Source organism: Bombus pascuorum, chromosome 7 (genome assembly GCF_905332965.1).
Source record: "Bombus pascuorum chromosome 7, iyBomPasc1.1, whole genome shotgun sequence".
Lineage (NCBI taxonomy): Eukaryota > Metazoa > Arthropoda > Insecta > Hymenoptera > Apidae > Bombus > Bombus pascuorum.
This window is the reverse complement of record NC_083494.1, coordinates 762,719-787,577: the sequence shown is the minus strand read 5'-3', so window position 1 is coordinate 787,577 and position 24,859 is coordinate 762,719. Positions and strand designations below refer to the sequence as shown.

The 24,859-nt window shown below is 37.4% G+C and overlaps 1 protein-coding gene across 7 annotated transcripts in view; it reads left to right on the top strand.

Moving 5' to 3' along the window:
* The window catches only part of LOC132908984 (FERM domain-containing protein 5), a 53,043-nt gene extending 28,482 nt beyond the window's left edge, over positions 1-24,561 (top strand). For 2 of the 7 annotated variants that reach the window (XM_060963509.1, XM_060963515.1), the window contains 7 exons: positions 1,707-1,859; positions 5,357-5,371; positions 6,547-6,635; positions 10,554-10,780; positions 11,855-12,022; positions 16,876-17,475; positions 22,679-24,561. In XM_060963509.1, the coding sequence (XP_060819492.1) occupies positions 1,707-1,859; positions 5,357-5,371; positions 6,547-6,635; positions 10,554-10,780; positions 11,855-12,022; positions 16,876-17,475; positions 22,679-23,130 (1,704 nt within the window). In that variant the 3' untranslated portion in view covers positions 23,131-24,561. Of the gene's footprint in view, positions 1-1,706; positions 1,860-5,356; positions 5,372-6,546; positions 6,636-10,553; positions 10,781-11,854; positions 12,023-16,875; positions 17,476-22,138; positions 22,591-22,678 lie in introns of those variants that run through there. The other 5 variants (XM_060963513.1, XM_060963512.1, XM_060963510.1 and 2 more) reach the window with 5 other exon arrangements.
* The last annotated feature ends 298 nt before the right edge of the window (positions 24,562-24,859 follow it).

Sequence of the window (24,859 nt, the reverse complement as noted above, 5' to 3'; positions counted from 1 at the left end):
GAATGCAACTATCTGTTATTTTTTATTTCTTATTTACTATTTTTTGTAGAGAGTTAGAAGTGCAAGACACAGAAAAGAATCTAAATCAGTTGCCTGCCTGGTTGTCGGCCAACGCAATACACTGGCATGCAAAATTAAAGGATCACTAAATTTTCGATGAAAAATCCTCCATGTTTGAACTGTTGTGACTTTGGGGAAAAATAAAGTCGTACGAGGATCTACCTGGACTCGCTGAACCACGCGAAGCTTCCTCTTTCACGATCCTCTGTGTTCATATTTTTCACGGTTGTTTTTACAACGGCTGAGAAAGCGAAGATACTTTTTCCTTTCGAAAATTCAACAAATTCAAACAACTCTACGGAATCACAAAAGTTTTTTTTTTTTGGAGATACATTCCCAGATAACTTTGTAAAGGGAAGTCTCCCCTTTACGATGACCTGTAAAAAGTTGATGTACGACTTTTTTTTGCTGTTTTATTGCACTTTGGATGAAAAGCGTACCATCGGCACTGAATTAACTCACGCTACACTATTGGACTTGTATCTTTTGTGTATGCGTGTGTGTATGCATCTAGCGTGTGTTCAGGGCATGCGTAATGTGTGTGTTTAATGTGCGTAATGTATGTAGCCTATGTGTTTGATGTATTTAGAAGCGAATGTACCCTCGTTGCCTTGTGAGTTGTTGGCATAATTCGTTTAATGGGATTGGAAAGTAAATATACTAATAGTTTCTATAAGTTAGCGATAAGGAAAGACCAGGATCTAGATCTTACATTATGCGGGACAGTTTTGAAATTTGAATAAATGTTATTAAAATTGTAAATGCCGATGCTGAAAAGAGAAGGTAAGGATGGAAGTGGCGATGAATGTGTCTCTCTCGTTTCAAAGCGTCGACGGAATTAGAAGACTTGGACCGTTTCAGGCACAAACAGAAAGTAGTTCAACGTAGCTGAATGTATTAACTGACTTATTGGATTTAGCAGCAAACAGGATATAGAGAATGCAGAAATAATTGAAAAACTACATTTATATTATATCATACGACTATAAGAAAAGACGCGTGTTCTGTTATTTGGAAATTCCGTCATCCAAACAATTATGTCTGGCATTTACTTGCTGTTTTTCTTTAATTTGTTTAATAACAGCGTGTCTATCATGAGCTCTGAGAGTACAAGGACGCCTAGTCTGAGGATCGAATTCAATTTCATCTTCGTCTCTGTATCTGTTTACGATATCTCTTTGTCTGTTTGACGTCGTACTCACCGTTTTACTTATTTTTAAGAGACTCGCATTTCCATGGAATAATTTTCCTTCTTATCTCGTATTATCGTCTTATCGTACCTCAACTTTCACGAGTCTTTGCGAGTCGTCAGCTCGCCAAATATAGCAAGTAGTATTTATTTTATTTTTAATTAGTCCGGGCCTTGCGGCTTTGCACGAGTTTTCGCTTTTACATCTTTTTTACCTATCACGCTTTTTACATTTTCTCATTCTTATGGCGTTATCACCTTATTGCCTCCTCCCTTATATTATAGCAAGTAGTAGTCGAAGAGATAATCTAAAATTAAAAAAGCAATACTAGAAGTAATCTAAAATATTACGTACATACGCGATATTAGATTTTATTAAATATTAAATTTTATATATGTATAAATAATAAGATACGTATATGCCGTAGTAATAGTGTCCTTTTCTTTTCATTTTCAGGACCAAAAAGGTGCGCAATTATATCTCGGCATTAATCATTGTGGAATCCTAACGTTTCAAGGATCCCGTAAAACACACCATTTCCGCTGGCCGGAGGTTCAAAAAATCAACTTCGAAGGAAAAATGTTTATTGTACATTTAACGATAAGCGAGGTAAACGCTACTTTTAACTTTACTTTTTCTAATTATAAACACACGGTTGGAATTAGTAGTTGGAATTAATTGGCTCAAATTAACTTTGACGGGAAACTTTCATAAGATTATGAAGATTATTATGTTAAGATTCATTTCGGATAAAGTGAAACAGATGTTATAACGACGCGTATATTGGGTCTATATCATTATAGAAATGTATTACGTATATATTTTATTCATACGTGTCCTTATTGGAATGTTTCGAGTCGTCAAACATCCTTTTAATTCGTTTCCTCGATTTAATCGATTCGATAAGATCAACCAAGCTCGTATGTTTTACGCTTGCCTTTGCGCTTGTTACGAATCGATAGAATAAAATACAATTTATGTATAATATAGATACGTATTAATTTTTCTCGAAATTTACATGTCGAGTAAAAAATACTACGTTTTTATTATTAAGGTGTATCGATTTACTATTATACTGCAAAGTTTTACGCGTCTGGTGGGAAATTTCAAAGGCGTGAAAATGCACAGAATGCAAAAATATATAAATCCTGTAAAACGGAGTCGTCGTTTTAATATCGAATAGACGGAACAAATTTCTATTTAGATTCCATTCTTTTCGTTGTTCGTAAAAATCTAAAGATATATTAAAAAAAGATTGCCAGTCGACAAACTATCGTCTTTTTGACTTTGCCGATTGTAGCAACGTTTCCTCTTAATAATCGGTAAGCCGACGTACTAGCTTTCGTCTAATCTTTAGTTCTAATGGATGTTATCGTTATAATACAGGTACAGAACGTTATTACGTAATATATATACCGTTTATTTCAAAAGCGACGAAAGTCCATATCTGGAAAAAGAAGTTGAGAAACCAACAATTTACGTATACTCTAATACGAACATTGTATTTATGAACAATCTACGATTTAAATCTTAAAATATTCGTCGATCGAAGTTTCGTTAATAGATGGTTTGCATAATTTATCTCGAAAGTGGTGCAAGTTCGTTTTCTGTAATCCGTGCCCTGTCTGCGAACAGTCTAGACATTAATCAAAAACAAACGATATTGAAATTAAACAACGGTATTTCGTTTTTCCTGCTCTTGTAAGCAAAAGCATGGATTAAAGCGTGAAACGTGAGTTTCAAACAATGAAACTTTAACGACTCGTAGAATTTTTAAAGTGATGTATATCCGTTCGCGATCCTGAACAAAGACATTGCTCTACTTGATCCTCAACAGCTATTTGTATAACGAATTTATAGTCGCTTAGAAACTGGACAAAGCAGATCTTATCAGGAGTTTGCAATCATTAAACACAAGCATTTTATATCTCGAAACAAGGGAAAGCAGAGTTACAACGCTTTCGAAATAAGCGGTCCGCGCGAAACTGTATGAAACGTCAGAAATTTTTAGTGTCGCGTGCTTTTACTTTCCTGTCTGCGTCATGAACAACACGTAACAGATGTCTACGACTATTCGAATACTTTGGTCAACTTGTGTACGTATTTACCTACAGTTACTTTGTTTCATTTACTATAGTCGTCTTTACTATAGTCGTCTTACTTATCGTATGCAATTTTTCTTAGTTAACGTAAATTTGCCTAAGATTGCCGATATTGCCTAAGATCGAGTACATTTTCACACGATCGTTATGCATGGCAGCGTGATGCTTGCCTGTATATCGAGGTCGTTCCTTTTTTTCTTTTTCTCTCGCCTGTTGGAATTATTCTAATCCTATAAATAGAACCTGTCGTCACATAGATTCATCATACGTATAAAAAAATCGGATGATCAAGCGATCAATATGAAAGCTAGTGCGTTTTCCTTCAATTTTATTATCAAATCTAATATTAAAGATAGTTGAATCACTTTTATTTTCCTTAAAAGCGAAGAATGACGAAAGCAACAAAGTAATCGCTGTTATTACTTTAATCATTTCTTGTGAATGTGATCGATGAACCAACCTTGACCCAGTGTCTGAACGTGGTTTATAGGATTACTAACTCCATGAGTCTTCCAATCGTTTCAAGTATATCGACATGTCCATAAATACAATGTTAAAAGTGGAACAGAAATAGACGGTTTTTAAATATTTGGATCCTATCGAAGTTAATCTTAGTTCTATAACGAAATTAATGGTTAGGTTTTCATCCGTTTACGTTTAAATTAGACGCGTTTTACGTATTTCTACGTAATATCAAAAGAGAAAGTGTATGTTACTTTTGAATTAATTTTTATAAAGAGCGATATTAATTGAATGAAATATTCTAATATACATTGTATGATATACAATATATAATTGGAATATATTATAATATTATGACAATTAATTCCAATAGTATCTATAATTATAATGTTATAGTTATTAATTAAATATCGAAGTAAAACACACAGTAAACGGTAAAAGCGTGTAAAACTTATTGACGGACCGATGTAATTGCAATAGAAAGACAGAATCGCATAAGAGAAACACGATTATTAAAAATTAGAGATTAAAGTTATACCATAGAAACAGATCATACTTGGTGCTTCCATTTTCTATTCGGATATAAAATTAGAACTTTTAAAAGCTCTTTTTCCTGTTAGATACACCACGTATCATGATACACCGCGGATCATGAAAGTATTGCAACATTTTACCTATGTATATGTTATGTGGAGGAATTTGAAATCTCGTGAAACGTTGTAACGAGACACGACTATCGCCGTTATGTTGACAATATGCGAAACTGATCTAAAAATGTACACGGAAGTTACAAGATATTTACTAGACGTATACACTTCACAGAGATCACCAGAGTAGTTGAACGGTGATGAATAAAATTATTCGCTACACTGATAAGCTACTTAGATATTCGGTGAAACCAACTTTGGCATTAACCAAATGTTTAATATTACTACTCTATTACTATTACTGCTGTATACTAACTTCTCATTAAGCGTATGTTTGTAATAAATGTTTCCTAACTTGTTTATGCGTGTACGGCGTCGAATGGGTTTCTGCTATGTCAGAATTTTGTTATTGTAATAACGATAATCGTGTCTCGAATGCGGGGTCCGGTTGAACGATAAAACGAACGAAAAAAAGAAAAAGAGAAAGAAAATAAAAAGATACGGAGTAAAATTTTGTTGCCCGAGGTTTAGTTTTCGAGAAAAATTAATGGGAGAATGTACTCGAGCTGGCATGGAAAAATAATGAAAAAACGTGGAATAAAATTCTCTCGTTGAAGGCTTCGGTTTCGAGAAGCAGCAAGACCGAACATACGCGCGTATAATTCTTCAAATTTATTTTTCTCAAAAATAGCCAACATATTAAATGCGTAGATACGCGTAAGTATTTAATTACTTTCGCGAACCGCTACTACTACGCTCTTCTCACGAATCATCGTTCTTCGTTATGTGCTAGCATTTACTTGAATCGAAGTCAGACACCTTGTACGTTATGCGTTCGATATTGTTACGAGTTCGACTAATCTTATTATTTTCTACCGCTGCTGGCCCTATCCAGGACGTGAGAACAAAGGTGAGTCGTTTCACAGCAGTCACACGGATTGTTCGTGTCTTTTAACATAGGTGGAAATTACATGTTTGATTGATTATTGTCGTGTAATGCGATCAACTTGTTACTAGTAATAATTCGGCAATCGGTGTGAGAGTGGAGAGCAGATCGCTGTATCGCTACTGGCGGAAACTACGAGCAGAGATTTCGAACGATTAGCTATCTCGATGAAGCGACGTAATTGTTTGAAGTCTCTTAAATCGGTATTAAACCAACAATTTGCCTCGGTAGATTCTACACTGTCACTGTAGGAGTGCATTTAATAATCGTTTACTTTTTAAACATTCGTAATAGCGTTATTGTGCTGTGTGTCAGTTATACTATATTATACGTTATGTCAGTGGTTTTTAACCGAAACGGTATCTTAACCGAACGATAACGTTCCAACGAATTAAGCTGCATTAACAAGTAATTTCGACGAAAGAATTATTCTAATTACAGCTTTTACGAATACAGCGTCTTTCTTTAAAATTAACATTTTCGTCCCTTGCCGTTATCTATACTCTTCTTTCGTCCGTAATTCATGCGTTTGAATATGTTCGTGCAAAAGCATGTTCATCGATAGTTTTGTCCTTAGCTTTGCTACTTTGGTGATTTTGTTGTTCCGCGAATGTGTCTTATAACGTGAAAATGTTGCGCGATTTCGAGCAGGTTAAAAACCACTGTCTTATGTGTTCAACAGCTTTATATAGAAGAATAAAAGTCACTGAAATAGGTAGCGTCTATGTGGAAAAGATATATGGATCGGATATACGATGAATCGGTACTACGTTACTATGTTAAAGCAACATACGTAACAAGCGTACATTAAACATTAAATAACTAATGCTTATTATGGAATTAAATCGTTGTTATTTATCGATACTAATCGGAATGTAATTGATCATAGACAGACGTAGTCAAACATAATTTACGTGTAATAGTGTGATAGTAGTATCTGGTGTGAAATAGTTACTTGAAATATTTTGGTTGTGTCAGAAGGTATTAGTATATGATAAAGAGAATCAGTCGTTTTCCTTTTTCAAGAATTTTCTTCCCTTTTGTCGCAATTACGTGATAAAATAACATGTAGCTGTAGCTGTCGAAACTAATGTACATAGAGTAGACGTTTTAGTGCAATGTTTCCCAACCATTTTCAGAAAAAGCACACAGTTGGGTTTAAGTGTCCCACGGGATCGAACTGCCGCCACGTATGGAGATGCGCCATCGAGCAAATGTTATTTTTCACGTATGTATGCTGTTATTCAGCTAATGGCTTTTAACGTACTGGCATGAATAATCACGGCTTCGTATATTCTTATATCAAATATATATACTTACGATCATATGTATCGTATTCTTGGATCGTTAGTGAAACGTTATAACTTTCAAGTGTTCCATTACCATTTCGTTAACGAGTTTTACGCATAGGGAGTCTCACCTAACTCTGCCATCCTTAATTACTCTTTTATTTGTCACGATACAAAAACACGTCGCCAGTTATCGAGTTAAACAAGTTATCGTGTTTCAGGAAGAGAATTAGACTACGAGAGTGAAAGTCGTCTCAAGGTCGTACCTTCCGAGATTATATCGTTAGTTACGTTTTTCTTTCCTTTTCTCTTTTCTTTTTCGTCTTTTTTCCGGCCCGCAAATTTCACACGCGAAAGATGGAGACGAAAGCTCGCGCGAAAAGGAATCGCAGAACATCGTGAATAATTGATAATTAATAAACGGCATTAAGGTATTTATTATTTTAACGCGCGTTAAAATGTTTTCCGCCAGAATCGACACATTTGTTTAAGTCAAGAACTGTTTATCGTATCCGAAATTGAACATTCCTGTGTACGATATCTTTGATCATCGTATCAATATAATTGTACAACGAGGAGCGCGCAGAAATGGATTTCCATGGGGCGTGATCAAAAATATAGCATACAGAGACGTGGTCGGTAAAACATAAAAATGTATTTGCAACGTTTGCGCAGACATAGTCTCGGTTATAGCAAAGAGAGCTGGAGACGCGACCGCTTTACGTCTAAATAAGTGTATCGAGTTCGAGGGACAACATTACGAGTATACATTAAAATAATAAACAATGCTTTTAAGGTGTTCATTCTGTTTTTGCAATTCCTTTTTACGCCAGCTTCCAGTTCGATCTCCTGCTCGGGAAATTATCGGCCAGATCATTCAAAGATCATGCTACGGGATACGGTTGGATGCGTTTTCCTCTCAGCTTTTTAATGATTAAGAGGAGGAAAATGGGTCGTTTTGTTTAACAAAACGAAACTAACGGTATAACGTCGGATGATCCTGAAACGACACTTTTATATCCTAATATCTCCTTGAAAAACGACAACTTTCTCTCATTTTCTTGTATCCTGACAAATAAGAGGAAATGAAGAGCGACGGTGTTAGGTGTATCAGATCTGATAACACGTTATATATAGGATCCGTAATCCATGGTACAAATGGGACCGGAGAGATTCTATGGCTGAAAATACGACGAAAATCAAGAATAGTCAAATTGTATTGGAGGAGATCGACTCTCAAAACTTGACAAGTATGGATTAATTTGTTTAATTGCCAGCTATACAGGGATAGGTAATCGACAGAAGGTTACCGTATGTGTGAAAGTAAGTCGAAAATATAATATTTGAGAAAATCGAATATGGAAGGTTGCCCAGTGTTCGAGCTTATTTTTGTAGAGGCACATGAGTAGAGGACTATTCAAATCATGTTGTTGTTTTGCCTCGGAGTATCAATTCGTAATAAATAAACTCCGGGCACCCATCGAAAGAAGACGAATTTAAATTTTCTGACTCTCCCCGACCAGTATAGATAAACTGACGCAACCGAAAAGAGTCGAGTATCGACGAGTTATCTAAGAGTTATCAAGAGTTATCTACCGAGTTATAAAACGAATTATCAACGAACTAATCAACGAGTTATTAGTGATCTCACTTTGCGATTGACACACCGTACGAGGGCATCTGCGAATATAGTCGGTATACTTTTATTTTATTATTATTAATTTATTATTTTAAATATATTCGACGGTTTCAACAATAAGCGATAACGTTTCAAAACGGTGCCTCAAACGACAAAGTTGTATTCTACGTTTTCGACTTGTTTTCACACGAAATAATTTCCTATCGATTATTCGCGACCGTCTAGTTGGGAATTGGACGAGTCCGCGTATTCTTGACAAGTTTTCAAACTCGATCTTCTCCAAAACGAGGCTTTCGACGAAATTTTGTTTTCAATTTTTGTCGTATTTCGAATCACAGAATCTCGCGAACTCCTTTACTACTTGTACTACGAATCACGGACCGCGTACTGTATACGCAGCTTTTATGCTGCAAGAAAAAAGCATATTTCTATTAATGATTAGTAAAAATGTAATTACGAAGTTATAAAATGATCCAAGATTTTTTTTAACCACAAATGTACACTAACTTTGTCTGTATATAGTACTATGTGCATCTAGCCGTGCATCTATGTATGTATGTAACTGTTTATAACGGAATGATATTTATAAATTCGTAGATAAACACAATGCTATATATAATACACATATACGATAGAACACAAGGAAGCGTAAAACTTTCGTATAAGAAATATAAAATAAAACTATCTCCCCGTGAAACTTTAATATGTTGCCTTATCTTTGGAAAAAAGGTGGTGCACTGTATCTTCTTGCGTATCATTCCTGAACCAAAAGTTGCCGATTCGTTTAGAATTATATCTGCGGGTTATCATTTTTAAGTAGGTACAAGCGTAAACGCTGAAATAAAATTTATAAAGCATCTCTATCATTCATCGTCTATGGTTCTGTCCAATTTTTCTCTTGTTAGAAAAATTCGATTGCTACTTGCAAAAGATTCGATTCCTCACGAGTACTTGACATCGACGTATTTGACAAGTACAATTTCCCTTCCTTTTACCCCTATTTCCAGCTGTCGCGCGTAAGATTATTATTAATTAGAGCCCCGATCCGAGGATCTCGCGAGATAGCTGCGGTAGGTGTCTTTCTTCGATCGTGCTACCATTTTTGTCGCTTGGCCCTTTCGATCTTTCTGCCAGCAAAAGTATGATTTGAACTGACTCGAACGAGCTCTTTGTTTATGACAAATGTTATATATGCGCATAGTTACGAAATGTGGTAAATTATGAAAAATAATTATTCCTAAAATCATTCTGAAAGCGAATTCGATCTTCAAGCGTATACTTTCTTTGCGAACATCGTTGCTTTAAGACGGTAACCAAAAAGATAATACATCTGAAGGTTGATGTATTATATTTTCATTGTAGAACGCTGTTAGTCTTAATTTTCTATATTTTCAAACGTTTAAACTGTTATTTCGCGGAGAACGAAATTTTATTATACGGAAGCTACGAGGAGGACGTAGGACGATGGAGAAAGTTGTTACACCGAATCGTAACGTGAAAAATGATACGAATCTTGGGAAGCTATTTATGGTATAACGGATATTTCGTTTTGAAATACAAGCAGCCTGTTGATTTTTTAAGAATTTTTCTAACATACAGATATTATCGTGTATAATTATCGTACTTAAGGTATGTCTCAGAGTATAATCGCTCTATATAATATAATCGCAGAGTATAATGTTTAACACGCGAGAGCGTATGGCGTGAGAGTGTTGTATGTCGTCGACACATACGAGTGAGAAAGGAACCTTTTGGAAAAACTGAACACGCTAGCCCAGCCCTTTACGTAGACACGCATGGCAGCGTTACATCTGTGCACACGCATGCCTTACATTCATACATGCAGAACTTCATCGAATCGCGTAATTTGCACTCGTTTATCTGAAAAACGGTACCGCTGGGCCCTTTTTAATATAAAAGTTCTAACGTAGTTTCACGCGATATATCAATCGTTTGAAAAATTCGCAAGCAATTCGCTTTTGATTTTAGAGAAGCTTTGAGGTTCGATACGTTGACCTCGGGGTACCGCTAGGCTTCCTTAAATTTTAGCTACGCGTACATCGTATCCTTTTTAACACGTAGCTAAAATTTGAAGATATTCCTAAGAAATTCATTTTCTCAGAGACATACCTTGATATAACTGTTTGAATGTACAGAGACCGATCAAACCCATCAAACAACCGAGTAAATGACTAACCGAACACTTTCTTCTGATTAGATTACCTAGGGCATCGGATGCACCGGTTGTAAGCGGTGGATCTATCTTCTCTTGGGGTACGAAGTTCAAATATACTGGCAGGACAGAAAAGGAAGTTTTAGAGGAAACGGGTCCACTTCGGAAGGAAGAACCACCCATACAGCGATGTCAAACGACGTGTCTTAGAAGAAAAGCTAGCAGTGTGCCAGCTACTCCCAGTACCCCTAGTCAGGATCTCGTCGAAATAAGTTAGTATCTATCTACCGTTTCTTTCTATCGTCAATTTTTGCACGCGTATGATCCTAGTGTCGTGTAAATTCAAATTAAGCATTAATACAGAAATTAGTACGTAGTGTAGCAAGATATCCACGAGGAATAGCAAAATAGAATAGATAGAGATAGATAGGAATTGGACGCATATTAAGCATCAAAACGATACTAACCAGAAATAAGATACAGAACTGGTATTTTGTTTTGTAATTGTATAAATATCTACCAAGGTGCGCGTACAAGAAATCTGTTCAGTCGCACAGTCGATTTATCAACTGCCGATAGATACTGATTTTCTACGATAAACGAAGCTGTAACGACGTCCTATTACTAATGAGAGAAAATGAGAAGAGGATCGTGCAAGAGAGTCAGGATAATTCTCAAGACTCTTTATGTTCTCGCGCGGCTGGGTAGACAAGCAAGGATGGAAAAAGAGTAGAGACAGATTTATCCATTCTGGTGGAAATTTCAAAGGCAAACGCACGGTGTAACACGGTATTGCGATAAATTACAAGTTTAGTAGAACACCGTGTCACGTTCTGGACATAATTGTAACAAGTAAATAAGTATAATTTAATTTATAATTCTTCTTATAATATATACGGTTAATAAGTATCAATTTCATTTTGTAATTGCAACGAGCATTCGTACTTATCCTAATCGTGCCGGGTGTCCCGTGTCTTGTGGGCGATAGTGTATACACTGTAGCTGTACGAATAGAAAACAAAAAAATAGGGAGACGGAGACTGATCGTTATTCAAACGTTCTTTGCATTACCCGTTATCGGACTACAGATTTTTATGCAAATTTGTATTTTTACGAATATAACGAAGAAAACGGAGCTTAGTTAGAAACTTGTTTTATCTAAGTATTACGGAAACCATTATACTCTAGACATTTTCTACATTTCTGTAAATTATTTGCATCCTGTATGCATGTTTGCAGTTTGTAAATTCTTACAAATGTATAAAATGTATAAAAATCCGCAGTTTTGTATTTTCAATTTACGAAAAGCAGTTTAGATACGATGCTTATGAGTTTCGAATTTTTAGGATATTCCAGTTTGCCACGTAGCTGTCACAGTGCAGGTTTGGACGGTGCTGGAATGTCAGAAGGTAGTACCGGCGTTCCATTCAGTTCACCTTATTGTCCAGATAACACTTTACCACTTCTAGAACCTGTCTCGGAGGACCAAGAAATTCATGGCAGAAGAAATAACGGTCAGTCACGCATTTAATTCTCTTGTACATAGAATTTTTTCTTTCGTCTTTTCTTATGGATTTTTATTAAATCGAATATTTACGCTGATTCGAGACGCATGGCTTACAGTAAATATGAATCTTAATTACACATTTGTTTCATACGATCTCTTCGATCGAATTGTTTTTTAGCTCATCTCCCGTACAATAATAGAGAATGCACGCGAATGCAAGTTTTGATGTTCATCGAATTTTAAATAATTGCATTGATAGACTTTAAGCGTGTACTGTGCTTTGCTGAGAAGTCTCTGGGAAGGAATACGGATATGATTGGTCATGTATCAGCCAAGTTTCTTATTCACACGGATATCCGTTGCATCAACGCTACGAGACACCATACAAGACCTGCCGATTAGATGTTTCATAAGCTCTCTAAGCTACCAAAATCTTGACATCGTTCGAACCACCACACACATACCTAACAGAAAATCCCAATAAAACGGAGTCATCCGCTAGCTAGATAGTACTACACGGATTAACTCGTTTCATCCTTCCTGCTACTGATTTACATAACATTTAGATTAACTGCAACCACACAACCCACGTTAAAAGGAAATATAGCTAGTCTCATATATCTAGATATGTGCAATTGTCATGGTAAAAGCCCAAGCAACGATTTACAACAACGATCACCCAAGTGGGGGGGCCCATGTATATCAAAGTCGGCTGCACGTATTTCTTTCGTTGCGAGTAAAACGAATTGATCGAATTTAAGAGCGTTCGAGAGAATATACAGCGATGGACGAAAGAAATCTTACAATTACAAGTATTATGCTAACGCCAATAATTTTTGTACTATACGTTTTTAATTACAACGATAACTCGCTGTAGGATACATATATATTACATTCGTTCCTTCCTCTTGACAAGTATAATTATATTTTGTAAAATTATAGCGAATGACCCTTCGTACCACTTACCTCTTACACTTTCTTTTATCCGTTGCTGTAGATTCCGCTCTTCGACCACTAATACGTATAACGTACAAATCCTAGATTTTACATTTTCTGCGAACGTTGCAGTGCGCTCTTTCGGAGAATGAAATTTTCAAGTCTGCCCCGAAGAAGCGAACTGAAATGTTTACGAGGGCTCGGAACGAGGCGCAACGTACCGATAGAAACACGATTAAAATTCAAAGAATCACGATATCTCGTAAAAAGTCGATGCGATGGAAAACTCGAAAGGAAAAAAGAAAACAAAGCTTGGACATGTTTGCTTGAGAATTGGTATATGATATACTACGAATAAATGAAAATTTCTTTTTCTCGGGAACCAAGCGCCGAAATAAAAATCTCTATTCTCCGTTTTCGACTTATCTTCGCACGTAGAACAACCTCGTGTCCAGTTATCCAAGCCCAATACCGAATACAAGAGGACTAGCAATGAAATAAGTTTTAGTTCGATTTCAACGAACGTACGTTAAGTTTGAGCGTAATTTCAACGCAAATCGCTGTGAAATCCACGGCCTGTGTATTAGGTTCGTGCCAATATCGTTAATCCGGCTGGCTATCGATTTCCGCAGCGATAAATCTACATGCATAAGTAAATAGTCTCTCTTACTTCTATGTAGTATTATTCTGCCAGTCGGTTAAAGATGTTACCAGTCAAAAACTGTTATCGGTCAAAGCTCTACGGTCGATAAAATCTGCGTCGGTGATTTCAACGGGACCCTGTTCGAGTATACTCGATAAATTTCCAAATTCAATTTTCTCGAAAACGGCGACGCGTCGTACGAAAAAGCTTTATTCTATATTTCCTTCTTTCACAAGGAATCGCTTCCTACCCGCTTATTCGTTGTATATCCTTCAGCCGAATCTTGTGTATCGCTTGAAAAGGGCTTAGAGACTAGGCCTAGGTCTATGTATGTTTTAAAGACAGCGTGTGCACACGAACTTGGCGTAAAAATTAGGCAAAGTAAGGGAAACTGTCATTTCTGTGTCGTCTCGAAGGACTTTTGCTCAGCAACGCATAGTACCTTTCGTGATATCGAATAAAGCGTTTATATTTTTGTACGTTATATACATATTTCTTTTATCGTAATTCATCGTTAATCATTCGTGTTAATTGTACAATTTGATGCATACATTTTATGAGACGCGCGAATTCGCGCACACACATATACACGTTCGCACATGCAACCGAAAAGATCCGTTCTCTGTCTCTTACATTGTACATATTGATAAAGGAACCATGCGTCACGATGGAATGCACTTGTAACACGCATGTGTAAATAAGCATAATTAATTTGTTTCAGATTTAAAAGATAATTTTTTGTTACGATATCCTTATAGCTTATAACATATAGACGATCTTAGTAATACTCAAGAAGCCCTGTATCGTGATTCAGTCGACGAATATTTATCTATTATCAAGTCGATAATCTTATAATTACGTTTGCCGTTATATCATATCGATCGCATGTACACAATTGGTTTCTTACCTTACCGATATTACTCTGAAACGTCGATATCGCACGATACAAGTATTTTTACGTCTTGGTGAAAAGCTCCGGTAATATCGTAAGATATATTCCGACACGTACCATATCACTCCCAATTTTCTTATCTTTCTTATTTTAAATAGCAATTTGGACAGAATTGTCTTCACGTAGCCCAATTAGTTTATCGTTTGTTATCGATCGAAACATAGTATTTCGTTTCAATGTATTTTTCGAAGCTGCAAGTTCTTCGAATTTTATCATATTCCAATGATTTCCCCATTGTGTTTTATCTGTTACTCGTGAGGTACTTTAATTGAAATTCTATTTATCAAGATGCGTATGCTATTGGTATCGTCGATACGCTAAAATACGCTAAATACGTTTCCTCTCGAATAACATTTTGTATTATGCAGTTGCATTTCGAAATTTACGCGGTTTATATTGTAAGGTTTCAATTTGAATCCTTTCACCAGTGTGTGTCTCTTGTATTTTCCTACGTTCGTTATTTCTTTTGAAAGTTCTCCGTTTAGCCTGTAATTAAATTTGTCTCTTCGGAGGGCCTTGCATCCAGAAACGCGAAACATCGATTTATCCAGTTTAGCCCGATATGACGAAACCATGAATCGTTGTTGCGAAGTTTGGAAGTTTAATGTCGACCCTGTCACTTTCTTACGAGTCGGCACGCGCGACGATGAACAATATTTGAATATCGCGTACACGTTAGATAACGGAACGGACTTATTAATATTTTCGCTAATGGAAATTACGATATGCAGTTACTCGCATCGATATTCGCACCATTATACACAGCACCATTTATTCGTATTTGTTGCTTTTTATAACAGGAGGCGATTTACTTGTCGCGTTGCTTATTTTACTTAAAATACAAGGCATATGTGGTAGCTTGAAAGTACAAAAGCAGTTTCTTCCTAACGATAGGAATATAATTGTACGATAGGTTTTCTTTTAATGAAACGTATCTTATTTTCACGGTCGTGGCGTTCTATAATCTAGCGAAATAGATTTATTTTATAGTATAGTTAATCAACACTAATATTTTTACGATACGTCGATAAATTTAGAGGAAAGAATGTTATTTTCGATAAAAGACAGCTTGCAGTTTATCGCCAAGAGGAGGGAAAAATTATCTTGAAATAACACGATTCTTACTATCGATTAGACGAATATTACGGATATTGTTAAAAGATATAAAGAATTTTATATAAATTAAAAAAAAGAAAAAGAAATAATATAAAGATTACGAGAAAGAAATTGTTCATCTGCTTTCAAGCTACATATAATTCGTATTGTCGTAGAACAAGCAACGCGATATTTAAATCATCCCCTTTTACACAAGGCAATACAGAGATAGTGCTATGTTCAAATATTAATGTAACGGTATATTTTCGATCTGGTCTTCGCGAAATTGTTACCAACGGATTGCCAGCGATTTTTACATAGAAACATCACTGTAACCGATTTAAAAAGTGTATGGATGGATTGAAAACGTTATCGGAGTTTCCTTATTGAAAGAGTCTCAGCAATCCACTGGATAATGTTAGATCATCCGATAAGTAATACGATGTTTCTAAGAGTTCAGTCTAAAGCAAGGGAAGTTGTTACTGTCGGAGTTTTAAGAAATTAGGAGGAAAAGCTTAATAGGGAAATGGGTGAAAGGTACGGGGAACTTTATCACCGATCGATTTTTTTCGTCGTTTGCTACACGAAAAGCAACGATTGCGTTACTTATAGGATGACCTAAAGTTTCACGAACGTTCCTCGTTCCGCATTTACGGAAACTTATTTTACGATCGGTTATTTCGGAACTAATGTATTCGGAAGCTTTGTCTCCAATTATATGATACGAAACGTATCCTCACAGAATATTCGGTGTACTTTGCGATAGACGCTTGCATATCCGTTACATTCAGTTGTTTGCTATCTTTTCGCCGTGGCTTTGAATTTCAAGAAATTCATTATTTATATCTAATCGTCGATTGAAACGGTCGACGATATTCGAACGGAAATTATTTAAGGAATATCGCGTAAGTAAAGTAATTCTAACGTTTCCAGCTTAAAGATACTTCGCGATATGCCAAAAAGATAAAAACGTGGAATTCCCTAAAAGCCGATAGTCTATTTTGGCGTAGTATCTCTTTGGTTGGTAATTTTAAGAAGAAATTGGTACTAATTCGGATGGAAATGATCGAAATGCATCGATATCGAATAATTGGCAATTAAATAGAAAACGGTGCCGGTCGTAAACACGTTATTTGAGAAAGGGAAGAGAACAAGAAACAACGACATAGAATCGGCGCTTCTTTGGCTTCTTAGATCGTTGATTTGTCTTTTCTTTTTCTTTCTGTTCGTTTAGCAGTAGACGAAAATGATACGCATGCGAGAGCCACCCACAACACCACCACCACTACCACCACCACCACTACCACCACCATCACTTTCAACACCACCACAAATCGTGCGAAAGTTAGAATGAAATATCCCAAGAGCACGCCGAACCGACCTCAGCCATTGTACAGTCAAAAGATAGTGATAGGTTCGGAGGAGTTAGTCGGCCGTAACATCGATAACGTCGTCAGGCAACGTATAAACGCCCTCGAAAAGAGTCCGAAGGTGGTCAGGTCGACCGCTCTGATCATAAAGAGTTCGAAAGTGGCGGCAGAATCGCTGAAAGCTGGTAAAGAAATCGCGAACGAGACGTACGTGTTCCCGCCAGCCGATTCGGGAACGATCATCACCACGGTGATAGACGGTCCATTCGATTCTAACAGCGGTAAGACGATCTTGCGCAGGTCTAACGAGCAGGTAAGCATGCTCGTTCGTCAGGAGAATGAGGTTGAATGTCGCGGCATCGCTTCCACCACGAAAACGGCAAACGGTTACATTGCATCGGCGACAAGTGACGTCGAAGACGTTAGAAACGGAGTCGAAGCCACGAAACGACGGCAAAGGACAGGTAAATTAGGCGATCGTTTCTCTTTCATTCACTAATTAACAACACACGCGCGAGACGATCCTTTTTTCTACTACCTCTTATTCGATGCTCCTCCGCTAAATATTACTCGCGATGGTTCACCAAAGTATTCGAACGTTCTTTCCAACTTTACGTATCCTCTATAGCCTCTATAGCCTGTATAGAGCGTTACAAGCCGCTTTCTCGCAAACTATAGCAGACGTCGACTCGTTACTTTCACAGCTTCAATGCTACCGCTTTGAGTATTCGAGAATCGAGAGATTTTTCTGAGACGACTGTTAAGATTTTACAAAATGCCATATCACGTTAATTTATGTTTATTTAGACAGCTCTTCCATGTAAAACTTACCACCGTTATTACGTAATTTTGTAGCATCTAATTTTTCGTTATTCTAATTATTCGATTGAAAGGTTACGACGATAGGGAAAATCTAAGGGGCAACTACGCGGAAGAGCCGAAGGCTAATTAAAAGTAAAAGTATTTCTCAAATCCGCTTCTAGACGTTTATTTATCTCTTGTACGATGTTATTTCGTATTTTACAGCATTGTCGCACTCGTGGTCCTGGCAGCGTTTCGTATTCTTCTCCTCGTATCTCCCTCCCTCGTAGGTGACATTATCAGATTGCCAACTAATTGAGACTATAATTGAAATTAAACAAAAGTAAATTTGGACGAAATTTTATGAAAGTCGGTAGGTTTAGCGTTAAGAAAAAGATCCCTCTGAGCATCGAAATAGGGAAAGTGGTATAGTTAGCGACGTCGTGACGCATACCGTAGACAAATGGAAGTTGTATCGACGGAACCGACGTAGCTGTACGGTGTAAAATCGTGTGCAATTTTGCCAGTGTTACTGCCACTCCGCTTCGTACCGTACAATTTTTCATCAAACTATTTTTTCATCTAACGAGCAATTATTTTTACGAGTAATTTAGGAGACAATTTAGGAAAATTTCTCTACAGTCGATTAATCGTAGTATTAACAAATTACAACATTTAGCGTGCTTAAGATTACCGTGCTACCGCCCTGTACTAATTTTTCGCCGAGCGCACGTTTGCAATAAGCGTCTTGTAACTTGTAGATACATTTTCGGATTGTTTTCATATTTGATCGTTACTGCGAAAGTTGCCTCTCGTTAGAGTTTTGTATAATGCGCACGATACGTTTGTAAAATTGTTCTGCAGTAAGCGTTCGATTACTTTTGTGAACCACTGTATATACATGATTACATCAAACTAGACAGTACTTGTTCTTTTCTTTCGTTCTTCTTTTTATTGCATCGAATTGAGCATAAAATTGGCATGAATCTTTGTACGTAAAAAGTAAAAAGGCATGGTCCTTTTTATGACCAGTTTTTACACTGCACTGCACGTGTAGATTATAGTGATTTCATCTAGAGGAACGTATTCCAAATAACGTATTTTAAAACATTATACGATCAATTGTGCTTAACTAATCGCATTACTAACCTTATCATCCACAATAATGAATTCTTTGCTCTCTCAGCTCTAGTTTTGTTATACTTTATTTCTTTCTAATTGTTATATTATTATCGTAGCGCCAATTTTTTTAAATATCGTTTCTTCGAGCTTCGTATTTTTGTCGAATTGTCAACAAAAACTAGGTACAACGTTTTTAATATTTCAGTTTCTAAGATACTTAAATCATCACGATATTTAAAACACTTTGCAACTGAACAACCGATATTAACAGATCGTCGGCAAAACCTAAATTAGCAACGCTTAGCGTTTAAAGAGACGACGATCTTGCAATTCCATAATTCCCGATCAAGTCCGTTTTTGGCCACGTTTCCTCAGCGACTATAGCGAAACATCTTTAGTTTGCTAACGAAAATAGAAATTTTTATTTATTCCAGATCGAACGCCAACAAATACTTGTATATCTTTCTCCCTTTTCAAGCGTAATTATGTATCGCTAGAGATCAAAAGAAAATAGCTACACTTTATTTGAACGAAACCCTTGTATACAGGTGTATACAAGCTGTTCGGGGATAGGTGTGAACAAACTTAAACGGTGATTCTTGAAGCGAAAATAAGGCGAAACTAAAGATGAAAAATTGCATTTTCGGCTTTGTTTTTTAATTATTGACAATTAAAAATTAGCCGAAATGTCCCTGTGCGCGAGCAAACATCCTTACACGAACGAAAGTAGGTCAGCCTACACAGCGGGGTGCACAGGGATCCTCAAATCGATAACGATACATAGGCAGCAGCTTACTTCGTACAAGTGGTAGAGAAAAAGATTATGACATTGAAACACTCGAACCCCTCGCGACGTTTTCTAATAAAAATCGTAGGTCAAACGTTATATCTGCCTATTCGTTAAAATCCATAACAATCCATTTTTACAAACATCGTTTATACGTGCTATTATTTATCAATTATTCATGCAGGCAAAGGATCGGACGAAACATCGATCCTCTCTACTCAAAAATTCCACGAGGCGGTTTTCGATACAGTTTTCTTTTTTTTTTTTTTTTTTAGGTTTTTTTTATTTTATTTTGGTTATTTTTCAATTTGTCCTTATGGACATTTGGTAAAGTGCTATATCTTATTGGTGAAGAAAAAAAAAAAAATAAAAATAAATATAGCATGTGGGTGGCTACCCCCAGCGGGGTGCCAGTTTTTTTTTCGATACAGTGTTATGGATTTTAACGAGTAGGCAGATATAACGTTTGATCTATGACTTTTACCAGTTGACGTCGCGTGGGGTGTTTCAGGTGTTCGAATGCCACGATCTTCTTCTCTACGACAATTGACACGTCTTATGTTACTCGGTTAACAACTCGAATGAAAAAGCTTCGGCGCGTCTCTCGAGACGTAGAAGACGAGTGTTTCGCTATCAAGGCGTACAGACAAACGCGATACATCGGGCGAAGGGTAATCGATTGATAAGCGACGAATCAATCGTCAGGATCTGGAAGAAATTCACAGCAGCAGCCGTAAAGGCCACCTTAAGGATTCTAAGAATCCCAGCCGCGCTTTGGAAAGGGTGGACGTTATAAGAAATATTGTACTTGATTGTAATATCATAAAAGACAAGCCAATCGGAAGTGCGATCGAAAGAAGTGAAATCTGAGATCGGTGGAAAGGACTCGCAGGCAATTGGTCAAGGCTTTTTATCTGCATTTATAGATACCTTTTGCCTACTTGACATTAGAAATTGCTGACATATACATTTTCGATACATTCATAGGTTCCTTCTGTTCTCACACTTTCTCAGACTATTCGTCCTCGCATCTTTACACGATATCGATGTAATCACGCTTCGTATTGTCATATCACGTGATATACCAATGTAGGGTGTTCGGCGTCAGATGTCAAGAAATTTAAAGGCTGATTCTTGAAGCCGAAGTTAGACGAAAATCAAGAATACCTGAAATTACCTTCGACTCAAAGGTGGCAAACGTTCGTTTCCCTCGATACTTCAAATTCATGATTATTGCCAGAAATTTCTTTAGCATCCACTCTTCTCCGACTACTTGAATTTCACATAGTAGTTCAAAATCGGTAAATCTTTATTTTTAGTAACTTACTAACTAGATATAACCACGTTCTAGGTATTGTAACGTATTTGATGCTTACTGCTTACGATAGTTGCTGCTACAAGATAGAGGACAAATTGTTACGGTCTCACAAGTGGTGCCTTATCGCGTGACAAAGTAATTAGTAGCTGGTATTCGATGCACACCCCATTTACGCCCGAAAATTACCGATACCAGATTTCACCGACTATAGCAGTTTGACCGACAGCAGTTTGATCTGGCAACAGCTTTAACCGACTGACAGTATTAGCACAGGGAAATAAAGGGAGGATTCTTACTTATGTAGGTTTATCGCTGCGGACAATTGATCGCTGGCAGGTTTACGGCGGCCGAATTAAGAGCACACGGGGCGCTGACGTGGAGTAGTCAAAACATTTTCAACAAAGTAGCACGTGGTGGAAAGAACGGAGCAAAGTCTTTTTATAATTTTCATGATACTTTATAAATATATATATGTCGGAGACAAAAGGACAACGGGGCCCCCCGTTGGAATTATTTGGAAAAGCCTCGATACTGTAACATTTACGAAATAACCCAGACACTGTCATTCGAAACTTGAGACAATGAGCTTAGGCTCGAGACGACAACCGGTCGCCGAGCGTAGCCACGGTCACGGGACGAACGTTCCACCTAACAGAGAAGTGCCAATATTATGAGACACACGTTGTGTTAACAATCAAACCCCGAGCAGGAGCAATGTCGCAGCTACGCGGGTCTGCCTAGCAACGGCGGCTGTAATTTTGTTGGTATCCCCGGCCAATATTCAACAAAACGAACGCGATCGTAAGGAGAGGAAAGTTTTCATCGTTCATTTATTCTTGTAATCTCCTTGGAGAGTTACACATCGTCTTTAAGCGCAGTATATGTACCGAGCGTCACAGCGAACGTTACTTTGTGCTTCAAAATATATTCTGAGTTTAACAAAGAGTTAGCCCGTGGATCGTGGATTTGTCATATCGAACCTAAGGTCATTGTCATTAGCGTCTAGTTACCGCGGCCACTTATATATATATTATTTGTTCATAAACGGCTCTACTTGTGGTTACACACGCATGTACATATAATTCTACCTTTGTTTTAGGGCACACAAAATTACGTCCTTGTGTCCCCCATTGTTTTGACTACTCCGCAACAAGGCTGTTGGTAGCAGGCTGATGGTAGCGAGAATGGGAGAAACACGGGTTTCGTCGTATAATCGTGACACCAATCGTCACCACGGGAGTTTTGGCACCTGTATATACCGCGTTAGGATCGCGTTTACCACTATTAGGATCGCAATCCTGTGCAAACGCATATGCAATTTCATTTTTAATCACATATTGGAGTAAACGTAATATCTGACAAGTACCGTTTTCTTTTCGTTATAATTGTTGAACGACGTTCCACGCCTGGAACAAAGCGCGCGTTACTCAGGACCTACGAGTACTCTACGACACGTCGGAAATTCAACAAAATTGGAGTTGAGGCCCCTTTCGTACCTAATTACCTTGTATTAAATTAGTTATCGAACTAAAAGAAAAATTGATCGATAAATCCGTTTATCTTCATACGTAATAACATTCACGAATAACGATCGCGTCTTGCGACTATCGCTAAAAGTTTTGGGGAATTTCTGTTTCAGCCGGTCAGCACGAAGGTGTAATTAACGACTATTACTTTAGAGATTCTTTCGATCATTCGTCGTCGGAAAGCCAATTATTGGATGCGTCGGGCAAACCGCACAGTCGCTCGGTGACCCCGGTGCCACAAATGCAGAAACTTCAAAACTCGAAAGTTTGTCTCCAGCAGCAGCAACAACAACAGCAGCAGCAACAACAGTACCAGCATCAGCGGCAATCCAGTCGACGTTCAAACGCTGCGAAACTGAGGCACAAGAGTCTTCGAGTCACGAGGCTTTTCATTCCAGCATTCATGCTGACGATCACCGTCTTGTTTATCGTGATCGTCATGGTATTCGAGACGGATACGACGCTTTTCAATAACTTGCGCAAGACACCAGAAATGGTGGCCTTAAAGAACCAATACTATGTCCCTATTAAGGAGTTCTTGAGGACAAAGCTCGGCCTATTTTGATGCGACCCGACGATGACCAGGCTGAGGTCGCCCTTTGTCGCTAAGTAACTTCCTTCAGTGCCAAGTCGAGAAGACGTTGCCGAGACCGAGGAGCAAGGGTATCGTTTCTTGTTCATCCGTCGTTTCCTCTTTCGTGATTCACACACGGCGGAACCACTCTTGTACTTTTCTTTTTATATCTCCTTGATTTTCCTATTTCCGAATCGACGCAGACACGAGCCACTTATTCGCCAAATCGATTAACTCCGCGAAACGGAAAGTACAGAAGATCGATGAGATCGTACAAGTACCAGACACGAGCTCTGTGACGCTAAAATTTCACAAATTTCGCACCTGCAGTTAATCGCTTTGGCCTGTGAAAGTCAAGGTTCGGGTAGCATTAGCCGGTATTCGAAGCTTTTAAACGAATGCCGCTGTTTTAATTCTGCTGCGCTCCTTCGATCGATGGGCCAATTTCGATCTAGTGTATTTTTTTAATACCGCCGAGTATCCGAAGCTCGAGCAATGTACGTACGGAAGATTTGCTATCGGTATGCGTGAGATTTTGTTTCACTTTTATATCGAGCATTTTCTTAGAACATCAACGGTCTTCTTATTTCTCTAGAGATAAAAGCAAGATCGCGATGTAAAAATTCGAAGCTCGCAGCAGGATTAACGCAGGAATAACGTACCACCGTTTGAATTGGCAAGAAAGGATCGGAAGATATACAGTGGCTCGCAAAAGCGTTCGTACGTCTGGCACGGACAAATTCTATGCGTTATCGTGCGTGTTATATAAAACATATTGAAATTTCGTTAAAACCGTATCGAGGCGCAACTCGAAAATATACATAGATTTGCTGCAAACTTGTGTTTATTAAAAAGTCAGCGTATCGTATGAATAATTGGCGAGGCGTTTGTCATTGTTTAACGGTTTATCAGATTTATCTGATTTTTTCCATAGGTATACACCTATGTTACGTGTGTTTAGAGTGGTTTAAAGCTTTAATACAACGACGACAGTTGTTTCATGTTTATAGTATCGATGAAACACGTACAATACGTCGAAGAGAGCCACCGACAAGCGCAAGTACGAATACTTTGGCGAGCCACTGTACCGATACGATAATAGATAAAAGATTTGGAATCACGAGAGCGCGAAATATCGATACGAATCTACACTTTTATTAAACACTATCGTCCGCGATAAAAAAATACCTTTGTTTTACTATTTGTTTACTTTTTGCACTACTACGTACGTATATTTAAATCTTAGTAACTTAACATACATATATATATATATTTACTCTGACAAAGACAAAGTGTTTTGTACAAAATATTTACATCGCGAGTACTCGTGTTTGCTAAGTTACGCGTAAATTTGACAAGTTGTTAGAAAACTTTGTTACAGTACGTTTATCAAATTTATTTAATAAATTTAGATGAAAGTCAGTTTTTACGTATTACTATTATACATGTATATGTAATGTATAGAATGTGTGGCAAATCGAGAAAGTCATATTTATATTTAAATACAAAAGTAGATAATACACACGGGTGTACGTTCTCAAATTACGATTAGCGATAGAATAGAGATCATGAGCAGAAACATCAACTAGTACGCTGCACAACATACTTTTTACTCTTTTTCCGTATAGTGAAATCACATTATGTATGTTTTGATTTGCAAGTAGAAGCGTATCGTGTATCAAGATTATTGCATTTTCTAACGTGTAATATTCCATCGCTC